Here is a 20,830-nt window from a genome sequence, read left to right as displayed (position 1 = left end):
TTGTCACCGTGCAAGCCAGATGGCCCATGTCCCCTCCAATGCTTTGTTAAACCAAGGAAATAAGAACCTACTATTTGTGCGCTCTCTTATGTTTGGTTTCCAATCCTCTCAAATATTAAGACACACATTGTATCTTTGTAGCCTCAATTGTGAAAACATGGCGTGTCAATATTTACTTCATAAATTCATCTACTGGCCCTGGTCAGCCCGCAAGATTGAACCATGGACGCAGTCCTACGTTACAACCTGATACAATTTTTTTTTTGAAACTACAACCTGACACAACTTGCTAAAACTGTGACCATAGATGTCTATTTGTTATACTACTTCGTAATAGATTTTGAAGAATTTTGTCTGAACTCGTAAGACTAAAGAAGTGGACTGTATATCTGGAATCGGGCTGTTTTGGCCCGTTCGCTCTGCTGGGCGCTCTGGCTCTGGGCTTCGTGCCGCACGAGGATCCGCTGGCCTGTTTTCTCGCCGCGCAGACCGCTCCTGGCCCAGCATGCCGAAACTCCGTCTCGTGCGCTGCTCGTGCGCCGCTCCGAGGAAATCCCGTGCATCGTGCCTCCCGAAGCTTATTTTCCGTGTTCCGTGCCGGGCGATCTCGCGTTGTTAGTGCCGTGCCAGATCCGTTCCAGTGCCAGCCCATGGGCCGCATCTCAGAAAAATGCCTGGCACGTGATGGGCTTCGTGCCTGGCCCGGCCCGATTTGGTCCGTGCCGTTCTGTGGGCCGTAATTTTCTGGCGTGCCTCGGGCCGGCCCGAAAAAACTAGGCCCCGATGGCCAGGATTACGCACCGAACCACTGATACCTCAACTCAGGTCCAACTCCCGTAGCCCTTAGCGCCGCCGCCGCCGCTGGCTCCTCTCCCGCCCGACGCCAAACCGGTGAGATCCCCCCGACGCTCGAGGCTCCCTCCTCCGTCCACCCCACAATCCCTCCTACTGGCTTCCGTGTCGCCGCTTCGTGAACTCCGAGGAGCGCCATTAACTTCCGCACCACTACTAGCCGGAGCAGGAAGGTGGAAGGATGGTGAAGGGGGTGCCCAAGTCAAGGCCTATCAACGCGGCCGCCGAGGTGGTCTTCGACCCGTCGGTATCTGGCCCCAGGAAGCCCCGCCGCGCGGAGGCGCCGTCGTCGAGCAGCGAGTATCACCACTTCATGGTTTGCCCTTTGGGTTTTTCCGCAGCTGCTTCGTTGATAATCTGTTGGAGCGCGTCTGTTCTGAGATATCCCCAGTTCCTAATTTTTCCCTGAACTTTTTCCTCTTTAGGGATCAAGTCTTACGAATATGTATCAGAAGCCAGCTCCGGAGAAATCTACTGACATGTCTGATGATGAGCCTGACATTGATATTGAGAAGCTGTTGAAAAATGTCGAGCTTTTTGGTAACTATATGCATTATCGGCGCGATGTTATCATGTTTAAACTGTCTACAAGTGTTATATCTTACTCCCTCCGATTCCAATTTCATAGTCTGCCGTGTCAAAGGACAGTTTGTGTTTTGGTCTATCTATTTGATGATCCCATGGTGGATGTTCTGTAACTCAAGATGTCATATTTGTGAAGCAAAATCTTGAAGTATTGGAAATTTCTCTATTATACACACATGTGCAAAATGTTAGTTCATGTAAATAAGCTTTCCACCTTAGACAGGATCTTGTGGATTTTGGTTGAGGAGACAGACATACTTCCTCCGTCCAACAAAGGATGTCTCACCTTTGACTAAATTTGAATGCATCTATACACTAAGTCATGTCTAGATACATCCAAATTTTGACAAACTTGAGACATCTTTTGTTGGACGGAGGGAGTATGATAGTTTGTTTAATAGTGTAGTTCTTTTCACTAGACAACCTTTCGGTTATCGAAAATAATTCGGCCATTTTGTTGCGTATTATATTTTGGTTTTGAAGAACTGCAATTTGTTTCTGAAATGCCTTTTGACTCTATTTGTGTTCCTGGAGATTCTTCAGAAAGGACATGCCTTCATTCTTTAGCAGAGGAGTAATATAATTGTGAATTGAATGACATAGTTGACTTTATCTGACTTCTGTAGTCTTGTTATTCACCAATTTATCTGTAGATTTGTCTCTTCAAGATTTGAGTTCGCCTCTCCTCGTATGCTTAAATTTTGTCCCTGAGTTTTTATTCATGTACAAACATTTGCACGCTGCCTTTTAGGTGCCTCTACATGGAAGGACCGGAAGCAAATACAGAACCGTAAAGTTGTTGAATTGGGTGGGAAGGTAATCTTTGTTTCCCTGTATATCCTGACTTGAAACTTCGCGCGGTCTCAAAGTTTTCATTTATCTGCAACAGGCCATTAAGAAGCAGCGTACACCGTTATCTGTAGCAAAGCCAGCCATGAAGAATCAGCAGAAAAGGGAACAAAAGAAAATTGAAGAGGTACTTAAGTACTTCTGTTTCCAAATATAAGATGTTCTTGCTTTGTCTAAGTTTAAAGTTTGACCAAGTGTAGAGAAAAATGTACTGACATCTACAAATACTACAATATCAAATATGTGTATTATGAAGATATATTATGACAGATTTAATAAAACTAATTTGGAGTTGTAGATGTTGGTATAGTTTTCAATAAACTTGGCAAAACTTTTAAGAAGTTTTGACTTAGGACAAAGGTAGAGTATCTTTTATATTTAGGAACGGAGGGAGTACTACCTTGTTTTGATTTATTTCCGAACAAGGAGTGACACGTCATAACTATACAGGAGAGACTGCTCGGGATTTTTAGGAAACGGGACAAGAAAGACAAATTTCAGAAGACTAGACCAGAAGACCGAGTGCTGAGGGCCACTGAAGGGCGCTTCAAGAATGGTATACTCGATGTGAAGCACCTTATGGGAGGACCAAAACCATCATCATCGACCAGAGATGCACCGGAGTGGGAGGCAAGGAAGGGTAAGAAAGGTGGCAAGGGTAAGGGGAAGGGGAAGCAAAAGGGAGGCAGAAGGAAGAGACGTTGATTGTGTTTTGCTGCAAGATACATGCATAAGAAGAGATGTTATGCAGTTCCTTTGTAATCGGTTTTGCATTACATATGTTCAGGTTATTATAGTTGTATTTGTAAGCTATTTTTATCATGACGTAACCATCTAAGTTTCAGTTTTGTTATGGTATATTTATTCCAGTGTTCTGATCCTGTTCTTTACCTATCTCATAATCTGACGTTCCAGACGAAAATCATCCGCTCTGAAGAAAATTTAGCTCCAAACAAAGTTCCTACTCATGGCTCAAACCCTGAACGTAGTTATTGTAATTTACATCTTGAAGGCTCCAGACGTGAGGCATACACTCTGAAGAAAATTTAGCTCCAAACAAAGTTACTAGTCATGGCTCAAATCCTGAACGTAGTTATTGTAATTTACATCTTGAAGGCCCCAGACGTGAAGCATACGCTCTGAAGAAAATTTAGCTCCAAACAAAGTTCCTACTCATGGCTCAAATCCTGAACGTAGTTATTGTAATTTTTACATCTTGAAGGCCTTGTGTAGTCGCACAAAAAAACAGAATCCACCGAAAACATAACCTCACCTCCCTGATAAGGTAGGCAGGCCCTGCTAAACCATATTTCACGAGAATGAAATTGCGTTCAGGTTAATCAGAAACCTCAACTGCGGCTGAGAACTATGTAAGATGGATCTAAGTTTATAGCTCTGTATGTTTTCTGTGCATGATGTGCTTCACAACTTCATATGAAGAGACAACAATGCCCACCGAAGGCCCTGCTCGTGCCATACGAGGGCCTGCACCTCTGAATAGTCCGTTGATACCTTCTTTCCTGCACAAGTGCCACATCTAAAAGTGTTACATGCATGTCATTGTGCATAAAACTTGGTGTATGCAAGCGAACTAAAATTATGTCAACAGTAAGAAAACATAAATTGGATCATTAATCATTAAGAATGATTGAAACACCATTTTTATTTATTGATATAACTTTTTTGAGGTTAAACTAGTAAAGACTCCTCTAACTAACCAACTACAATGCTTAGCACATTTCAGCAACCACAAACTGAGGCTACGACTATAGCTTTCCAGCATTAAGAAGTGCAAGGACATAATGAAACCTAATTGATCACTGGCGTGCATGTTCCCAAAAGAAGATTACTAGTCCATGTTCTGTTGTGAAGAGAACATTTCGTGTAGGAGGTATTAGCTTTAGTCATCCCGGTTCTGTTTGTGCTTCTTTTGATTTCACTGGTTCTTGTTTTCTTTCCTTTTCTAACACAGACAACAATGGATCCCCAGGCCTCAGAGAAGAATTAGAGGCAGTTGGAGAATCTTGGCTCTTTGTACCAAATGGCTATTTCACCACAAGTAGCTATTTCTATTGACAAAAAAGATGGGCATGTAGCAACGAATTTTCTGAAGGAAAATGTGAGATACCTCCAAACCTCAAGCAGTATGCGCCGTGTGTTCATGTTTAATACCCTAGCAGGATCCTTCTGAAATGAGAATGGTAAATTTAGTAAGTGAAGGATCTTGAGTAACTAAACAAACAAAAAAATTACATTGTTGTCAGCAGCTGATTCCAAGTTCTTTGTGCACAAGGACATGAGTGAGTGCAGATGAAGTCTAACTAGAGTTCAGTAGAGACAAGTATAAGAAACTAGAGATAAGCCCACGGCCCCAAAGCTTGCCTCTATTTGTCTGCGTGTCTTCGCAACATCGAGAGGACAGGTCGCACCAGAAGATATAACTCCAGCAATGAAGCCCGCGGAGAAGTTTGCCCCCAATATAACTGCTGTGTTGCTTTGCTCACCAACTAATCCTATTAAGTGCCTTCTAGTCTGTACAGCAAGTTGTTAGAGCTGGAAGAAATAGTTATCTCTACAGGTTTGCCTCAATCCAAGTTGTCTAATAAAAATATAATATACCAAAAGTTAGTAGAGTAGCTCACTGGTTCAAGAACGGTCCAGCATATAGCTGAAAATGGGACATCACGTGCAAGTTGTGCTCCCATACCAGTCCATAGAAGGTGGTATCCCCGAACTGTTTGCATTGTAAAAAATACATAGCTCAGTCATAACAAATGGCGGGAAATCTGCAACTAAAAGTTTCATTTGTACAAATTTATGAGAACAATATAGTTGGTCTGATTTAATAATTATGCTGATTTCATGAAATGATGTGACGGTTCATCTGTTACAGGCTAACAAACTGCAGTATAGTAACATACATACAATTTTCAGGGTGGCTGATGCTTTGCCTCAATGAAGTCACACCAAGCAAAGTCTTCCACATTCCAGGGGGTTTTGCTCCACCACTTGATCCTTTGAAGGCCTATGTGATAGAAGTATAATATTATATCTAAAGAATGACATATGGGTATAAGTTGCATCTAGAATAAGTTATGAGTTTCTGTTTCAAATGTTCCAACTATCCAGGTATTGATAATGATGTTGTCTCCAAGTACTCCCTCCGGTCCATCAAAAGTGTCGCCCATTTTGTATTGAGTTAGTACAAATTTTGTATGAACTAGGTGACACTTTTTATGGATCGGAGTAAGTATTGAAATTTGAGAAATGAACTGAAGTATATTGTTGAACTTATGAAACTAGCTCGTAACCTTTCATAGCTTCAACCGTTCATTCACGAGATAGTAAACATTTTCTTTTTCTTTTACTTGTCTAACAGCATTATCTATGTAAAAGCTTTGATAATGCCTCGCAGCTTTGAATACACAATCTGCTGACAACAAGAATTAACAGCCTAATTGCGTATCAGTCCCCCCTTAAATTGTTCATACATGCATTTTCCTTTTACAAGAATGGTATTTGTAGACAAGAGGAGTCTATATGCTGACCTGCATACGTGTTCTTGCCAACTCTATAGGGGAACAAGTTATGCATGCCAATGATCTTGCAATAGAGCCAGCAATAAGAGGGGCATATGGCCTAAGTTTGGGAAAACTTTGATCAGAATATTCCTCAATCCAGTTGCGCAGTACATCGTAACAAGGCAGATATATGCCAACCTGAAGGAGCACAGCAAAATTTTAGCGAGGTACGAATGCAAAACATATGATACTTCCAATATTCTACTCCCTCCGATCCATAAAAAGTGTCGTCCACTTAGTACAAAATTTGTACTAACTTAATACAAAATGGGCGACGCTTTTTATGGATCGGAGGGAGTATTAGTCTATGACATTTATCCAAGAGAACATAAGAAAAATAAATAAGACTCTAGATCAGTGATACTGTGGTCAATTGAAGTGCTTCAGCTGGAATAAATGTGCAGATGAGACGTGCCCATTTCCACTACCATTCCTGGAAAAAGATCTTCACATATGGAAAATGTTTCACCAATCCTCAAAATACCTTCACCACACATTTTGTTGCTATTAGCATCTTAACACCTAGTGATGTACGGAGTATGATAGATTATCTACTACTAAAAGCATTCTTAATTTTTTTTTGTTTTTGAAGAATGGACGCTTTCCATCCATCTATCCATTTTTTGAGTAAAGAGCACTACCTGTGCAAATCCATATGTTTTCTTCATAGAAACGAGTGCTGACTTTTTTTTCCCTCTTTGTTTCTGTATCTTATGTTTTATCAAGAAAAGACATGCAAGACTCCACAGCAAGACAGTAATTTGGTCCTGATTATAAGCATCCCCACAATCATTTGTGATGAAGGGAAACTCAAGTTTACAACACAGACCAAATAATACCTAAAGGGACATATAAATACACTGGGAAAGAATAAATTATACAGCAAATTAAGTGTAAAGCGAGGAAAACTCTGTGGGGTATTAAGGCATAATCAGCTTAAAAGATTTACCGTTGGTACAGCTAAGGCTAAGCTTGCACCTGTACCTCTCCATAGTCTAAAAATTCCTTCCTGCATGGCGTTTATCAACCATTACAAGAGATGACCAATCCAAAAGGGCTCCAACGAAGAAAGATGCCCAATATGCATATTTACCTGTCTGGTGATCTTATAGAAAACATCCATTGTTCCTCTATACTGAAAGCATTCAGGACTGCATGATGGCCCTAACCCATTTAATTTCAGTCCACCGGGGTTGCATGATGGATAGCACCTAAAATCTGACCATATCTGAGCAACGTATTTCAGAGAAACAAATAAACAAGCAGACAATATTTTTATGTAATCAATTAACCAAAATAACTACCATAAGCGCTTTTCAGACAAGAAAAATATAAGCAATCCACAGGACAGAAAAATTTCCACTTGTTAATATTTTATCATTAGCTCATAAATGATGAATGAATTGGGTACCGCAGATGCTTTATTTATTATAATAATTATGTACACACAATTTTTAAATGATTGAGACACAACTAAACATGACAGTTCTTTTTTTCTTGAACACACATCTAAGGCATGCATTCTGTATTAGAAGAAGAATGCCAAGAAGGCGAGTTAACATGCCACAAACTGGCAACCGTGACCCAGGGCAAAAGAAAAAACCCAAAAGAATAAAAGCAAAAAACCAAAAGAGCACTAAAGTAACCTACTGAAAAATAAGGAAAACTAACTCATGCACAAAGGCAAAGCAGGGAGGAGCAGCTGGTAGCTCCAAATCTCTTGATCTCAAGCCCGGTTCGTTAAGGATCACCTCCCCCAGGTTTAGGAAGTCTGTCCACAGACAATTCTTGAAGAACTGCAACCTGTTTCCTGTTATCCTGTTTTCTCTTATGTGGTGAAACACAAAGTATACACCAGGAGAGCAGTGCGTTGTCCATATATATTACAGGGGACAAAAATGATCTAACACTTGGCTTTGATTCTTCTGTATTTCTCAGTTAACTTTTGCTGATTAATGAATGTATAGAAATATTTCTTTTTCTCTTGGTAATGTGGTGTCTCCAATCTCATCGACCCGTTCAACACATATAGGACAATAAAAACTTCTTAAGTTTCCTCTGCACTCCTACAGGGTGTGGGGTAAATATGGAAGGGGTCTAGTAATTGTCACACGGAAGCTTCATACACTGAATTTTGAAAGAGTACTGAAACCACTATGTGTAGAAGTGGCATGCTTACCGGATTGTAGACTACTCCAGCAGCTTGTGCCTGTAACCTCGTCTGCAGGATAGAATAAGGTTTTGAATCAACACAAATATCCACATGCAACCCAAACTCTCGTAGCAAGATAAGAGCGCCTCAAAGATTTCTCCACAACAAGCTCCCAATTAATGATCACCTCTGCCCCAATTCCATGACCATGAGGACGCACTCTCTAGGTACTCATTTTCAGAACCAAAGAGCACATTGCTCTTGTTTGCCTTAGACTAGAAGGCTCGCGAAAAAACTGCAGGAACCCGTGAATGGCGGTACGTTTCGCTCGGAGCAGAGAGAAGAGGGTGCTGCGTGGTATAACAGTACGCGGTGGTGCGGCGCATACCTTGGCGACATCGAGGGGGTTGACGAGGACGGCGGAGACGACGGCGGCGCCGGCCGCGGCGACGGCGCGCTCGGCGAATCCCATGGCGCGCTCGGGTGCTGCCGGCGGCGGAGGGTGCTCCGTGGCTCGGTCGTCCGCCGCGGCCATGGCGAGGGAGGCGGCGGGCGAATTGTTATCGTTAGTTTACGAAAGCGAAGGGCGGAGAAATCGCGGCGCGCCGTGCAGGGATTCGGCAAGGATGGAGAAGCAGGTGGATGCGCCTCGCGTCGACACGGCTCTTCCTCTACACCACCCCCGCCCCGAGGCGCCCTGAGCCTGAAGGGAACGTGGCGCGCTTTCGGCGACGTGTTTTCCTTTTTCCTGTGTGTGGGTGTTGAGAGGAAGAGAGGAGTTTCCGTTCCTTGAGACATGATGCTACAGGAGATCCGATAAAATATTCTGTCCTAATTTGTCCTCTGATAAAATAACTTGGCAAATGCAATCTAATACAGGACATGTTATCAAATTTTCTTGCATCTGAATGGACGTTGGACTTGACTTGAGAACATGGCTTTGCTTGCCACCTGAAACTGAACTCAAGGAATATATATGGCAGAAGTTGCCAAGACAAGAAACAACAGAGCCCAAGCAATCTATGAACATTGAGATCTCATTCCGTTTATCCTCCAAGCATAATAGTAGTGTAGCCATGATGTTAAGATACATCTGTTTCTTATTGATATGACATGATGCCACACTAGTGAAACTACATTCATTCTTGTCTGCTCAAATAGTGTCACTTACATAAAATTTGCAGTCAGAAGAACTACAACGTGATATTTTTGTGGGGAAATTTTAATCTGCAATAGGTTTACAACGATGGATCCAGCACCTCATCAAGAAGCATGTCCGCTCTATCACATTTGCTGAAATTTGGTTTTGCCTGAAAATTCGGTGCTTCTATTTGCTTTTTGGAGCTTCAGTGGTGCCTGTGGAGCTTGCTTCAGCCAGGGAAAATTTCTTCACGCGCTGCATTTGTAAACGAGAAGGAAGGGACTTAGAGAATTTTAACAAGAAATTCAGACCATGAGGAAGAGCAATCCACTTTGCAAGACAAAAGGAATAAACCAGAAGAGAAGAATTTAATTAGATCAGATTGCCCCCGAGGAAATAACAGCCAAAAACAAGCACATGAAAATCAGTTGCCGCAACTTTATGAAACAAACTGACTGTATTTTCTGCATATTTCTAAAGCTCAACATCAGAGAGTCATGATAATAAAGGGGGAAATAACCAAAAAGCCAACATGAGAAGAACATCATACAAGAGCAGCTAGTATAAAATCCAAAGGTGTGATTTATGCCTCCAGCCGAATACACAGCCAAAACATCATACCAAACAGAAATTTGACGGCATTAACCCAACATTTATCTTGTGCCAAAATTTCTAATCCAAATTTGAACAGCTCAATGAGAAACAAAAAAAAGGCATAACTTATTGTATATACTATATAGTGCTTTGTGCAAATTCTACCGTCCGAGGGCTACTATTCATCGCATCTATGTCTTTTTTTCCTTCTGGGTGTATAGATCAATGTTGTTGAATTTGTTGATGTGCTATCTAGCTAGATTGCTCACATCCACCTAAACGGCAGATGCTAGATTGCTTATATCCACATAAAGGGCAGATTTTATAAAAGTTTTTTTTTTGCGAAGAGATTTTATACAAGTTGCTACCCAACAGACAGGATGCACCGACACCTGCAACAAATTATAAGACTTCTGGATTTGCTTTCCTGCTCTAAGGGGAATTACCTCAAGTACTGCCAACTTTGCATTAAATGAGTAACTTCACAATCCAACAAAATATTTAGAGATCACTTCGACTGGACCAGAATTATGTGATTTTTTAAAGATGGTGGAGCTCATATTAAATAATAGCATGAGAACGCATGATTTGAGATTTGCTTCAATTTTTGACATGCAATGTGTATACTATGAAGTCTGGGAGCTATGAAGTCCTGTAACAGTCCGTCACAAAAATTAGCTAGGCACTTAAGGTAAAAATATTCAATGCCAAATCAGAGTTGCATCGGCAAGAATTTACTCAATAAATCCACGCAGCATTAGCGCACAGTCCACCGGAAGCAAGGTGTTTGGGACTTGGGAGTAACTAAATTACCTTCTGGCGGATGCACACGCGGAGGGCATCGAGGAGGGAGAGGCACTTTTCGCGGTCGTAGGGGTTCTCGGCGGCGCAGTTGAGCAGACCCAGCGCCTCCTGCGCGCAGACCGGCCGCGGCGTCGTCGCCTCCGTCTCCATGCCGATCCAATCGAGCCAACCAACAGTGCGAGAGAAGGAGGTGGCTTGGGGAGAGTTACTGCGCAGCCGCGGCTCAGCTTCTAATTTTATTTCTTCTGAAGGTCTGCGCCGGGAGCAAACAGCGGCTGATTCGGTGGTGGTGGGGGGGGGGAGGGGGGGGCGGCTTGGGCGAGAAGAAAGAAAACCAGCGGCGCCCCGGCGGCCGTTGATGGAGCAGAAATTCGGAAAGCCCTCGAGTTTCTCGTGGTACTCCACTTTTTGCCCTTTCTGAGCCCAACCCAGCAAAAGCCCAGATTCAGGGCCGAGCCTGACCCTCACGGGCTCGGAAAATAAGGTCCGAATTTTAAGCAGGCCGTTCTGGATTTTGCAACAAGACCAAGCCCATGGCCCATGTCTTGTCAATCGACACTCTCGTTGCGGCAAATTCTCCTCCCCCAGTCCCTCTCTCGCTCTCTCCCTCCAAGCAGTTCGGAAACCTCGCGACCCAAGCGCCGAGCCGCCACCTTTTCCGGGGCGGGGGCTAGGGTTCCCGATGGCGCCCGAGGACGCAGAGGCCGTGCTGGAGACCATTTGCGACCTCCACGACAAGGTCAGCGACGCCATCCACGCCCTCTCCCGCGCTCACTTCCTACGTTCCGCTCGCCGCTGCGCCGGGGACCAGCCCGCGGGTCTCGTGCACATCAAGGGCGTCCCCGCGGACGGCGACGAGGCGGCCGCGTTGAGTGCGGTGGCTGAGGAGGCGAGGAGCCTACATGCTATCCGCGCGGCGCTTGAGGACCTTGAGGACCAATTCGAGTGCTTTCTCGTGAGCCTCCTAAACCCCTCTCCTAGTCTCTCACTCTTGTTCGTGCGATTTGATCTGTAATGTGGGTGATTTGGTTGGTAGGATGTTTATGTAAATTAGGGACGGGCTCGCTGTGGCTAGAAATGCCAATAAATTAAGGAGGGAGTCGCCATAGCTAGAAATACCGGTAAATTAAGGAGGTTCGGTGTACGACGTGAAGTGGTTCATCAGAATGGACTAGTCTGTACTCTGTACACATTGGTTTTGAAAGGCGGAAATCACCCTGAACTAAGTCTAAATAATTCTTTGGCCATTAGTATGTTTTCTGACGATTCAGCAATATGTATGTTCGTGCCTGTGTGAGATAAGAAGCAATGTAAGTTCCTTGCAAAAAAAAGGCAATGCAAGTTATTGGGGACAACGGGTTTTTAGACACCAAGTTTTTTTCTCCCATGGTCATATCTGTCTCAAAATAGGGGAATCAAACGCATTGCGCATTTTAATGTTTTCAAAAAGGACTTCACATTCTCATAAACTACACAAATATTCGTGAATATCATGCTTCAGGTTCTGACTGTTTGTTCAGACTCAAAAAACTTACTCAACAACCATGTTTTGTGTTGAACAAAGGTGTGGGTGATCTTACTAAACGGAACTGGCCATTGATTAAGGCACCTGCATATCCTTGTTAAATTAAGAAATGCATGTTTGCGCCATGATTAACTATGTTGATATTTCCGTGGTAAGGAATTAATGAATTAGGTGTGTCATGCTTCATTGCCGAAAAATGATATGTTAGCACTAATCAAGGTCAGTATTGTAATGTTTTATATGTCTGTAGTAGAGCCACAAGTGGACTACTAGGTTGTGATCTGAGCTTGCAAATTTTCTCACACATAGAACTTCCAACACGCATAGAAGTCCACAACCTTGAACGGCCTAGATTTTCTTGGTGTCCACTAGTCCGTTGTACTTATTTGGTTGAAACTTGAGAGTGCTCCCAAGCTTGTCATTGACTTTCATAATGGATGCAATGATGTATGATGTATGCATAGGCATCTAGGTGAACTCTAATTGTCTAATGTCACTTTAACAATGCAATGATGTATGCATAGGCTTCTAGGTGAACTCTAATTGTCTAAGTCAAAACTGGAGTTACATGCTTTTCTTCAAAAGGAACATCCCACTGCAAATTTGCCTACCTTGTGTGGACATGTACCAAGTTGCTTGCCTATCAAGGTACTTAAGTAATATTGTAACAGCCTTATAAGGTATGATCATGAATAGCAGGTACAAGTAGAATTCTCTTCATCAAAAAGGAAAGCCACAAATTATTCAACCACATTCTCTACATAAAAAAGGGAAGCCACTAGTCAACCATTCAACATGGCAGTTAACTCATGATATATGGGTGGAACTTCAAACTCTAGATTATTTTTTATGTTAAGGTAATAAAGGATGTCTCCTAGAGCAATTCTGAAGCAGTTAAGGAAACAATGCTATGCAATAATCTAACTCAAAGTCTGAAGCTCATAAAAATTAGGGTGTTTTGTCTTTGTTTGATGAAATCTATCTAATTTGCTGACGTTACATCTGAATGTCGATACTTTTTTGTATAGTTTCTGCTGTTTACAAGTGTCAATCATTATTCGGAAATCAGTCCTTCAATTCATCTACTCCCTCCGGCCGGAATTACTTGTCGCTGATTTAGTACAACTTTGTACTAATTCTGGGACACGTAGTATGGGTCGGAGGGAGTACAAATTATCATGTAGGCCAACTGTTCCCTGTTAGATCTTCAGTAACCTTTACTAAATCACCATGATCCATGCTTAAGTTTTGTTTCTGCATGGTGTACTTATGTATTATACCCCTTTTGCAGGCTGTGAATTCACAGCAACAAGCAGAACGAGATGTTGCATTAGCAAGGTTGCAGCAAAGTCACATCATGCTTGCAATAAGATTAAAGCAGCATCATGGGAAAAATCATGGAGTTATAGATGAGGCGTCCAATTTTGTTAATAATGTCTACCATGATGTCTGGCCTGTTGGCTCACTAAATGAGCCTGAGAAATCAAGAAGCCATTCTGATACTAACAGTACTGATAAGAAGGAAACTGGTTTCAATTTCTTGAGGTGGATGGTAGCTCCTGGTCTTGATTTAGCTCGGAACAGCTTCAGCATGAAAAACATAGGTGGCTTATTAGGGAATAGTGCAGTGTTTGCTATTGGCATGATTACATTGATGCAGCTTCATTTCATGGCTTTTGGAGAACAAAGTCCATCTTCTGGTAAATACAGCTACAGAAGGATCAATCGTGGCAATTCATCACGGTCTGAGACTCCACTGGCAGTGGATAGTAGAATGAGTCATCTTGATGTGTTCTTAGCCAAAAGTTGAGGACTTGTGCCTCACCTTATCTGTTCTGTTGTTTGTACATGTTCTGTTGGTATGTACTGCTGGGATACTCAGACATTCTATTTTCTTGGTGCCCTGTGCCCATTAAATGGCCAGTCTAGGTTGACCGATCACATTAGCATAGGCCTGTTTACCTGTCCTTTTCAGTTCCTTGAAATGTACCAGGGTAATCCTTTTTATAAGCAGCAATATTATGTATCCATGTTAATCGATCTTGTGCTCTGTTGCCTGTATGCGTGATGATAACTTCAGTAGTGCAGATTGTTGTTGTCAAAATGGTACTTGTTGGAAACGGTTGGACAAGAATGTTTTAGATGCTTGTAGTGTTCTTTGTAATGATTTGTCCATCATGCGATTTGCTCAAGCCATGTTTCCTCTTCGGATTTTCACTAGTGCAGCACTGGATTTGCTAGACTGCATATCAAAACTGTTGGATTTTGTCATGTCAATAAATTTTAGTTTCTTTTCTAGAGTGCAATCATTAAATTTTAGTTGGAACTTGAGTTACTGCTGAAAATGAGTTTGAGATCTAGGTGGAGAGTGGACTTGAACCTGATCCATAACGATCTTTGGCTATCATTGAGCCATAAACAGTGAATAACCTGTAACCGAACTAGTCTAGCTTGGCTCTCTTTCTTTCCTTCAGCAAATTTCAGTCATTTGTGACTTGCATTTCTCTTTTAAGTTGATCTCACATGAAGAAAAATCAGCACAAGCAGCTCACGGGCCTCATAATTGTATCTTTGCCTGAGCTGCAATGCAAATTCTAAGCATAAGGTTTCAGGATCCGAGCCAAACAACCAATCCTCTGCTCTGAAACGGGTCCAACCACTCAGCCGTAACGCAGAACCAGCAGCAGCAGCCATGCCTGCCCAAATATGGATCATACCGTTGGGGCTTGGTGCGCCAAATTGCAAACACTAGACTGTTCTATTGACTTGCCAAAGCAAAAGGCGTCAGAAAACACATTGAACATCATATGTTGCATCATCGCGTTCTGCACTGATGGAAAAGATCTCGCCGCGCTTTGCTTTTCCTGCGGCGCCCAGTTGCGTGTGCGCATCGATCCCTTCTTCATGGCCATGGTCCTGCGGCTGCACCGTGCATGTCCATGTCTCTCTCCGCCGCAGTACGTGGTCCTGTATCGTTCTTTGGATGCTAATATGCTGTGCGTGCAGCAGGGCTTTGGCCATCGGCCACCCAGCAGCGTCCCAGCCCAGCCCTGAGCGGGGGGATACGTCGTCTTTTCTCGCAGGCCTTTCGAGTGCTAAAATCTATGGTCCTCTCGGCCTCTCGGGCCACCGCCACCGCACGCATGGGGACTCGAGAACCGAAATTACTTGCTACGGAGTACCTCGGCTTGATTGTGTATCATGAAACCATCATCCATGGCGATTTTCAGTGTCACTCCGGCAAAGAGAACAAATGTAAGTGGTTCCTATGAAGTTTACTAGCTCGCTATAGGACGTTCTAAACGGACACCATGACGAAATCTAGAGCGACATGTTTGGTGAATGGGGATCCTAGATAGTAGCTCGAACTAAGCTTTGCATCAGCACGTACCACCAGTCCACCACCTAGTCTTCTTCCAGAGAGAGAGCCTACGAAGCAACTTGCCAAAGCCTCCTCTCCGGTTGACCGGCACGTACATACCCAGCCAAAAATCCCCGCTTCTTTCTCCTGCCTGCCGCGCCGTGCCGTCGCCATCGGTGTCCGTACGGGGACAGCACAGCGTCATGCCCACATCGATCTCCGTGAGATACGGTGGGCTCCAGCGCCATCGCCGGCGTCTCCGAACGGTGCACAGTCGACGGCACGGCGCCGTGTCATGCCCCCGCACGGAGTACAGTCGTACGTACACTCAGTACTCAGTGCATCCTGTTCTTCAACGGAATGAGAGGCGTTGTAAACCAAACAGTCTTACCTGGAGGATCGAGAGAACTACGTAGAGCGGTGGATAAAACGATGGTTTCTGCCGAGCACGCATGAGCTCTGAATACCGGAGTACCGGACAAACCGGTTTGGTTCAGAGATAACCAATGACGCATAAAACGATCCAAGCAAAACATTCGTAGGTAGGCTTCACACCCTAGTTAAGTGGGGGCAGGGGCCCCTGCCACGAATCTCTCCAATCCAAGGTGTACTACATCAACCCCAGCTGCAAGTACATGTGACGCGCACAGGGCGCAGAACCAGCCAAAGCTTCCTCCTGCTGCCTGCTGCTGCTACACACATGAGCCCATTTGCTATCTAGGGGGGGGTTCAATGGTTCATGGCGCGCGCACTGCACCGCGCTGCGACCGATCTCCGTTTCTGGCGAAATCCTCTTTTCAGCTCAAGCTGCTCAGGAGGCCGAGAACTAGCGAAGCCCAAAAGAGAAGGAAAAGTCGTACGTGCTCTCATCCGGTGGCCACAGTAAAAGGAGTTACTACTCTCCTGGTCTTGGGCCGCCCGGCCACGAGCGTACCTTCTCAACTTCCACAGTTACGCTGCACCGCGTTCAAAACGATCGACAGCAGCATGCGAGCAGTACTACCCCGGTCACTGTGTCTGACTCCACGAGATCGTACGAACACCACCAAATGACCAGGGTGGTTCTGTACCTGTACGTGCTTCACCCTCTGAGACCGATGGATCTTTGACTCGCACCTATTTAAAAAATAATATCCAAAAACTACAGATCCATATTAATACAGTATAATAAAGAATTCGAAACACTGTCTTTGGTCGCAGCACCACAGGAGAATACATGCATTTTTGAAAAAATAAAGAACGTCCAGGTAGGTCATCTGATTTTTAGTCTAAGATTCAAAACGGACGATAAAAAAAAGGGTAAATGAGACCTAGATATTTTTTCAATGGTTCCGATCCGTCAACTTAGATTTAAAATTTTCGCTTAAAAATCAAGCAATTTAGATATAGGTACACCCAATAAAGAATATTGGACTCAATAAGAAATCTTTTTACAATTGATGCAAAAGCCATTCATAGCAAAATTCTATAGCATGAATCTTACAAATCATAACAACTAGTGGCTCACATGGTTTATGAAGCCCGCTGAAAATGGTTTATGAAGTCCGCTGATGAACGCTTTTGGCTGCCAAAGGAAGCATGCATGTCTACCCTATACCTGCTGTAGCCTTCCCATTGGAGACACTGCATTCATGCATGTAAACAAGGAAAGGACTGTTTGTATTTTTGCCACCAATAGTTGCTCACATGGTGAAAGGTACAAAAACACAAACCTGGTCTTCTCTGTTTCCTGCAACCGCATTGAATTACTTGCCAAGAATGGTGGTAAAAACAAGAGAAAATAACGGCAGGAAACCATGTTTAAAAGATATAAAAATTTCTCGAAAATATTGTATATTGAGAGAGTGATGTTCTTGAAACATGTAAGATTTCAAGTGCAGATTCATATTTATTTGCGATGTATGTAAAAAACAAATCCAACAATGAATAGAGGGTTTATTGTTTGCTACTATTCAGGGTTGAGTTTTATTTCATACCTCCTAATAGATGAAATTGAGTTCGAACTTGAAAGTTTACATGTTCATAGAGTATCACGCTCTTAATATAGTAATGTTTGTCAATAAATATTGTAAATTAAAACGTGATTTTTGCGTGGATTTCACACTATATTTTCTGAAAGAAAAAAAACAGAGCCAATGAAACACCAATTCACACACACAACCAGTTGAAAGAAGTCAAACATAGGAGTCGATACATGCAATGCAATTGGCTAGATTAAAAGCCTATGGATGTAAGAAATTTCAACATGTGTATACTTTTGCGACGAATTTGCTTTTTGGACAGAGGAAATTGCACATTCCACCGTCTATTGGGGACGTTATTGCGCAAAACACCACTTCTACAAATTTTTTTGCAGATTTCACCACATATTGGTCTAATTAGTTGCAGATAGGTCCTAATAACGTGTTAGACGAGTTAATCATGTTTCTGACATGTGGGCCCTCCATGTCAGTGCTAACGTGTACCGAGCCCTTTGCCACGGTGGGCCTGGTCGGGTTTGAAGCCAACTGGTTAAAAGGAAATCACGTTTGATTAGGTTCCAAAATATGGTAAATCGGGTCGGGTCAGGTCGGGCATGATTTCATTTTAATCAGCTGGTTCAGACCCGACCCAGTCCACCGTGGTAAGAGCTCGGTCCACGTCGGCACCGACATGTGGGCCCACAGGTCAAAACGTGGTTAGCTCGTCTAACACGCTATTAAGATCTATCTGCAACTCATTATACCAATATGTGGTGAAATATGCAAAAAAAAATCGTAGAAGTGGTGTTTTGCGGTGAAATGTGCAATTTACTCTTCTAGGATACCAAAATGAATTTTTAATTGTTTATAAATGGAGACCAATGTTTACGTGGAAAAAGTCTAGGTGAGTGCCTGTAGCTACTCCTAGATTAGCTCTCGCATTGTGAAAGGGACAGGTGCAAGTAGTCGTATGAGTTGAGACACCCAAGAAAGAAGCAACTTTACAAAGCTCTTGTAGCTATGTGCTTGCAGTTACTTGAAAGCTACCCTACATTGGGCAGAAACAGCAAGCTGCCAAAACCAAAAGAGTGGCCGGGAGAATTCAAAAGATTGATCTGGGCTTCATATGTTTGGCTTCTCCCTGCTCTTTCTTTTATCTGGCTTTGGAGGTACAGTGATGGTAGGACGCTACTATAAAGGAGTACTAAAGAAAATTCGGAGACCTAGCAAATTCTTGAAAAATGTATGAGTATCTGAATCCTGCTAATATGCATCAACTACGGCACTTGGCAACTAACATAGTTTTTCAAGTTGAGTGCACGTACAAGGGATTTGCACTGATTGTGTCTAGGGGCACGAGTGTTAAATTACCTCTACCATACACGTGACTGGAAAGCATTCATCAGCTGAGGGCTTCAATATATTGAACTAGTATATGACAAATTTTGCCCAACTTCAGAAAGAACCTAGAGCACCCTTTTTTTTTACTCTCATAAAGTAGATGGTATAGTATCACAAAGGACCACAAACCGGCAAGCTATAAGGCTGAAACTACCATGTTTTAAAACTGTTCCAAAGCTTTGAACTCTGATGAAAGCCGTTGGACTGGTCAAACAGTACATTGATTTTGTGAGCTAAGCCGTGTGAGGAAGCTAGGTAAAGGTTGCACGTATGACCTTTTAGATTTGGTCAGTTCTTGTTTGGATCCTTGTGGTTTGTTTTGCAAGAGATTAGCATCCAGGATTCCAGGCTCTACGTATTTACATTCCTGAGGCTCAATACATATATTCATTGGAGAATTTAAGAACAGCTGCATAACGTACGTTCAATATTCTTGCCTCGCTGATTTCTGTCATGACATGAACCGGAAAGAAGTACTCTTCATAATAAGTGTCGGCGAGTCTATAATAACTCTGTATTAAATCGAAGACATTTATTATGGATTTGAGCAGTAAGTATTAATTTATCACTACTACAAAACGGTCTATATGCAACGACACATCAGTAACGGGTCCGACGCGACCGTTACTGATGAACAACATCAGTGTAGGTCGCGGCCGCGACCGTTACTGATGAACAGAGCGGGGTCTGCCCGTCCCCGCCCAGCCATACATCAGAGGCGGTCGTGCGAGGCGACCGCCACTGATGAACCATCATACCTCGCGAGATACATCAGTAGCGGTCGGTTAAGAGACGACCGCCACTGATGAACCACGCATCAGTAATGGTCGACGTGGCCGTTACTGATGTACCCTCTATTATCAGTAAAGGTCGACGCGGCCGTTACTGATGTACCCCCTATTATGAGTAAAGGTCGCCCAATTCCTGACCGCCACTGATGAGTATCGTGGTTTAAATATGAAGAACAGAGCCGCAGCTGGTCGCGCTGCGCGTCGTAACGGACCAGCTGCTGCACGTGCTAGCATCGGGTTTTGTGGAAGGTTATTCTCGCTGGACTTGTCACGGGGAGGATGCGGTTGATGTCGATAGCGGTAGCGAAGATGATGATGTCCTGCAGTACGATCTGGCGAATGATTCCGAGAAAGAAATAAGGGTCGATTAGGAGGCTAATGTGGAAGGTGAAGGAGCTCCACGTGGCAGGATTGCCGAAATGCTAGATGACCCGTACCTACGGGAACAGCTGGAGGACCCCGAAGATGAGGCAGAGTCTGCTCAGTTCAAAAAATTGTTGGAGGACGCAAACACACCCTTGTATGATGGAGTTGGCGAAGAAAACAACGTGCTCGAAGACGATGGGGAAGAAGTGATGAAGGGCAGGCCGGCAAAGACTGTCTGGTATCTTACGGCAGGTGGCCGAGTTGAGCGTTGGATGCAGAACGTTAAGGACGCGAGGTATCTCGTCCATCACGATCCGGCGCAGGCTGCATTCGATCCTGACGGGCACTACCGTGTGGAGGAAGCTGGAGTCCTAAGACACCTTGCCGATGGGACTCGGTGGAGGAATTTCGACACGGCATTTCCTGATTTCGGGGCAGAGCCCAGAAACCTGAGGCTCGGTCTCAACACTGACGGGATAAATTCTTTTGGAAACATGAACAACAAGCACATCACATGGCCATTGATTTTGTTTGTCTACAACCTTCCTCCATGGTTAATCATGAAGAGAATGTACATCCACATGTGCATCCTCATATAGGGTCCAAAGCAGCCGGGAGCTGACCTAAATGTGTATCTGCTAGTGAAGAATGAGCTGAAGCAGCTTTGGAACCCTGGCAGAGTGGTTTGGGACGCAAACAGGAGGGAGTACTTCACGATGAGAGCAACGCTTCTGACCTGCGTGCATGACTACCCTGCGAATGGAAATACTTCATGCCAGGTGACACATGGCTACAAGGCCTGTACAAAGTACGGGGAAAACACGAGAGAAGTTGACCGCTTCATCCAAAATTGTTTACATGGGCCAT

The 20,830-nt window shown here is 43.6% G+C and overlaps 4 protein-coding genes across 4 annotated transcripts; 2 read left to right on the top strand and 2 right to left on the bottom strand.

The window, feature by feature from the left end:
• The first annotated feature begins 801 nt into the window (after positions 1–801).
• Positions 802–3,146, top strand: LOC100834896. The gene is made up of 5 exons (XM_003565732.4): positions 802–1,168; positions 1,278–1,392; positions 2,189–2,253; positions 2,327–2,413; positions 2,737–3,146. Exons 1-5 carry the CDS (start codon positions 1,034–1,036, stop codon positions 2,989–2,991), a joined length of 657 nt encoding a protein of 218 aa, XP_003565780.1. The 5' UTR covers positions 802–1,033; the 3' UTR covers positions 2,992–3,146.
• Positions 3,147–3,315: 169 nt separating this feature from the next.
• On the bottom strand, positions 3,316–8,785 carry LOC100833056 (mitochondrial carrier protein MTM1). Its single transcript, XM_003565727.4, has 10 exons — positions 8,408–8,785; positions 8,047–8,088; positions 6,961–7,095; positions 6,817–6,876; positions 5,835–6,005; positions 5,212–5,311; positions 4,929–5,020; positions 4,669–4,818; positions 4,415–4,473; positions 3,316–3,806 (listed from the first exon to the last, which is right to left on the bottom strand). Exons 1-10 carry the CDS (start codon positions 8,552–8,554, stop codon positions 3,674–3,676), a joined length of 1,089 nt encoding a protein of 362 aa, XP_003565775.1. The 5' UTR covers positions 8,555–8,785; the 3' UTR covers positions 3,316–3,673.
• A 252-nt stretch (positions 8,786–9,037) lies between these two features.
• LOC100830920 lies at positions 9,038–10,867 on the bottom strand. The gene is made up of 2 exons (XM_003565722.4): positions 10,568–10,867; positions 9,038–9,415 (listed from the first exon to the last, which is right to left on the bottom strand). Exons 1-2 carry the CDS (start codon positions 10,706–10,708, stop codon positions 9,347–9,349), a joined length of 210 nt encoding a protein of 69 aa, XP_003565770.1. The 5' UTR covers positions 10,709–10,867; the 3' UTR covers positions 9,038–9,346.
• A 274-nt stretch (positions 10,868–11,141) lies between these two features.
• LOC100829382 (plastid division protein PDV1) lies at positions 11,142–14,144 on the top strand. Its single transcript, XM_003565719.4, has 2 exons — positions 11,142–11,513; positions 13,375–14,144. Exons 1-2 carry the CDS (start codon positions 11,241–11,243, stop codon positions 13,891–13,893), a joined length of 792 nt encoding a protein of 263 aa, XP_003565767.1. The 5' UTR covers positions 11,142–11,240; the 3' UTR covers positions 13,894–14,144.
• Positions 14,145–20,830: the final 6,686 nt, after the last annotated feature.

This window comes from Brachypodium distachyon, chromosome 2, assembly GCF_000005505.3.
Source record: "Brachypodium distachyon strain Bd21 chromosome 2, Brachypodium_distachyon_v3.0, whole genome shotgun sequence".
In the NCBI taxonomy this organism is placed as follows: domain Eukaryota; kingdom Viridiplantae; phylum Streptophyta; class Magnoliopsida; order Poales; family Poaceae; genus Brachypodium; species Brachypodium distachyon.
Note: the sequence above shows the minus strand (reverse complement) of the source record. Positions and strands in the feature narration are given on the sequence as shown.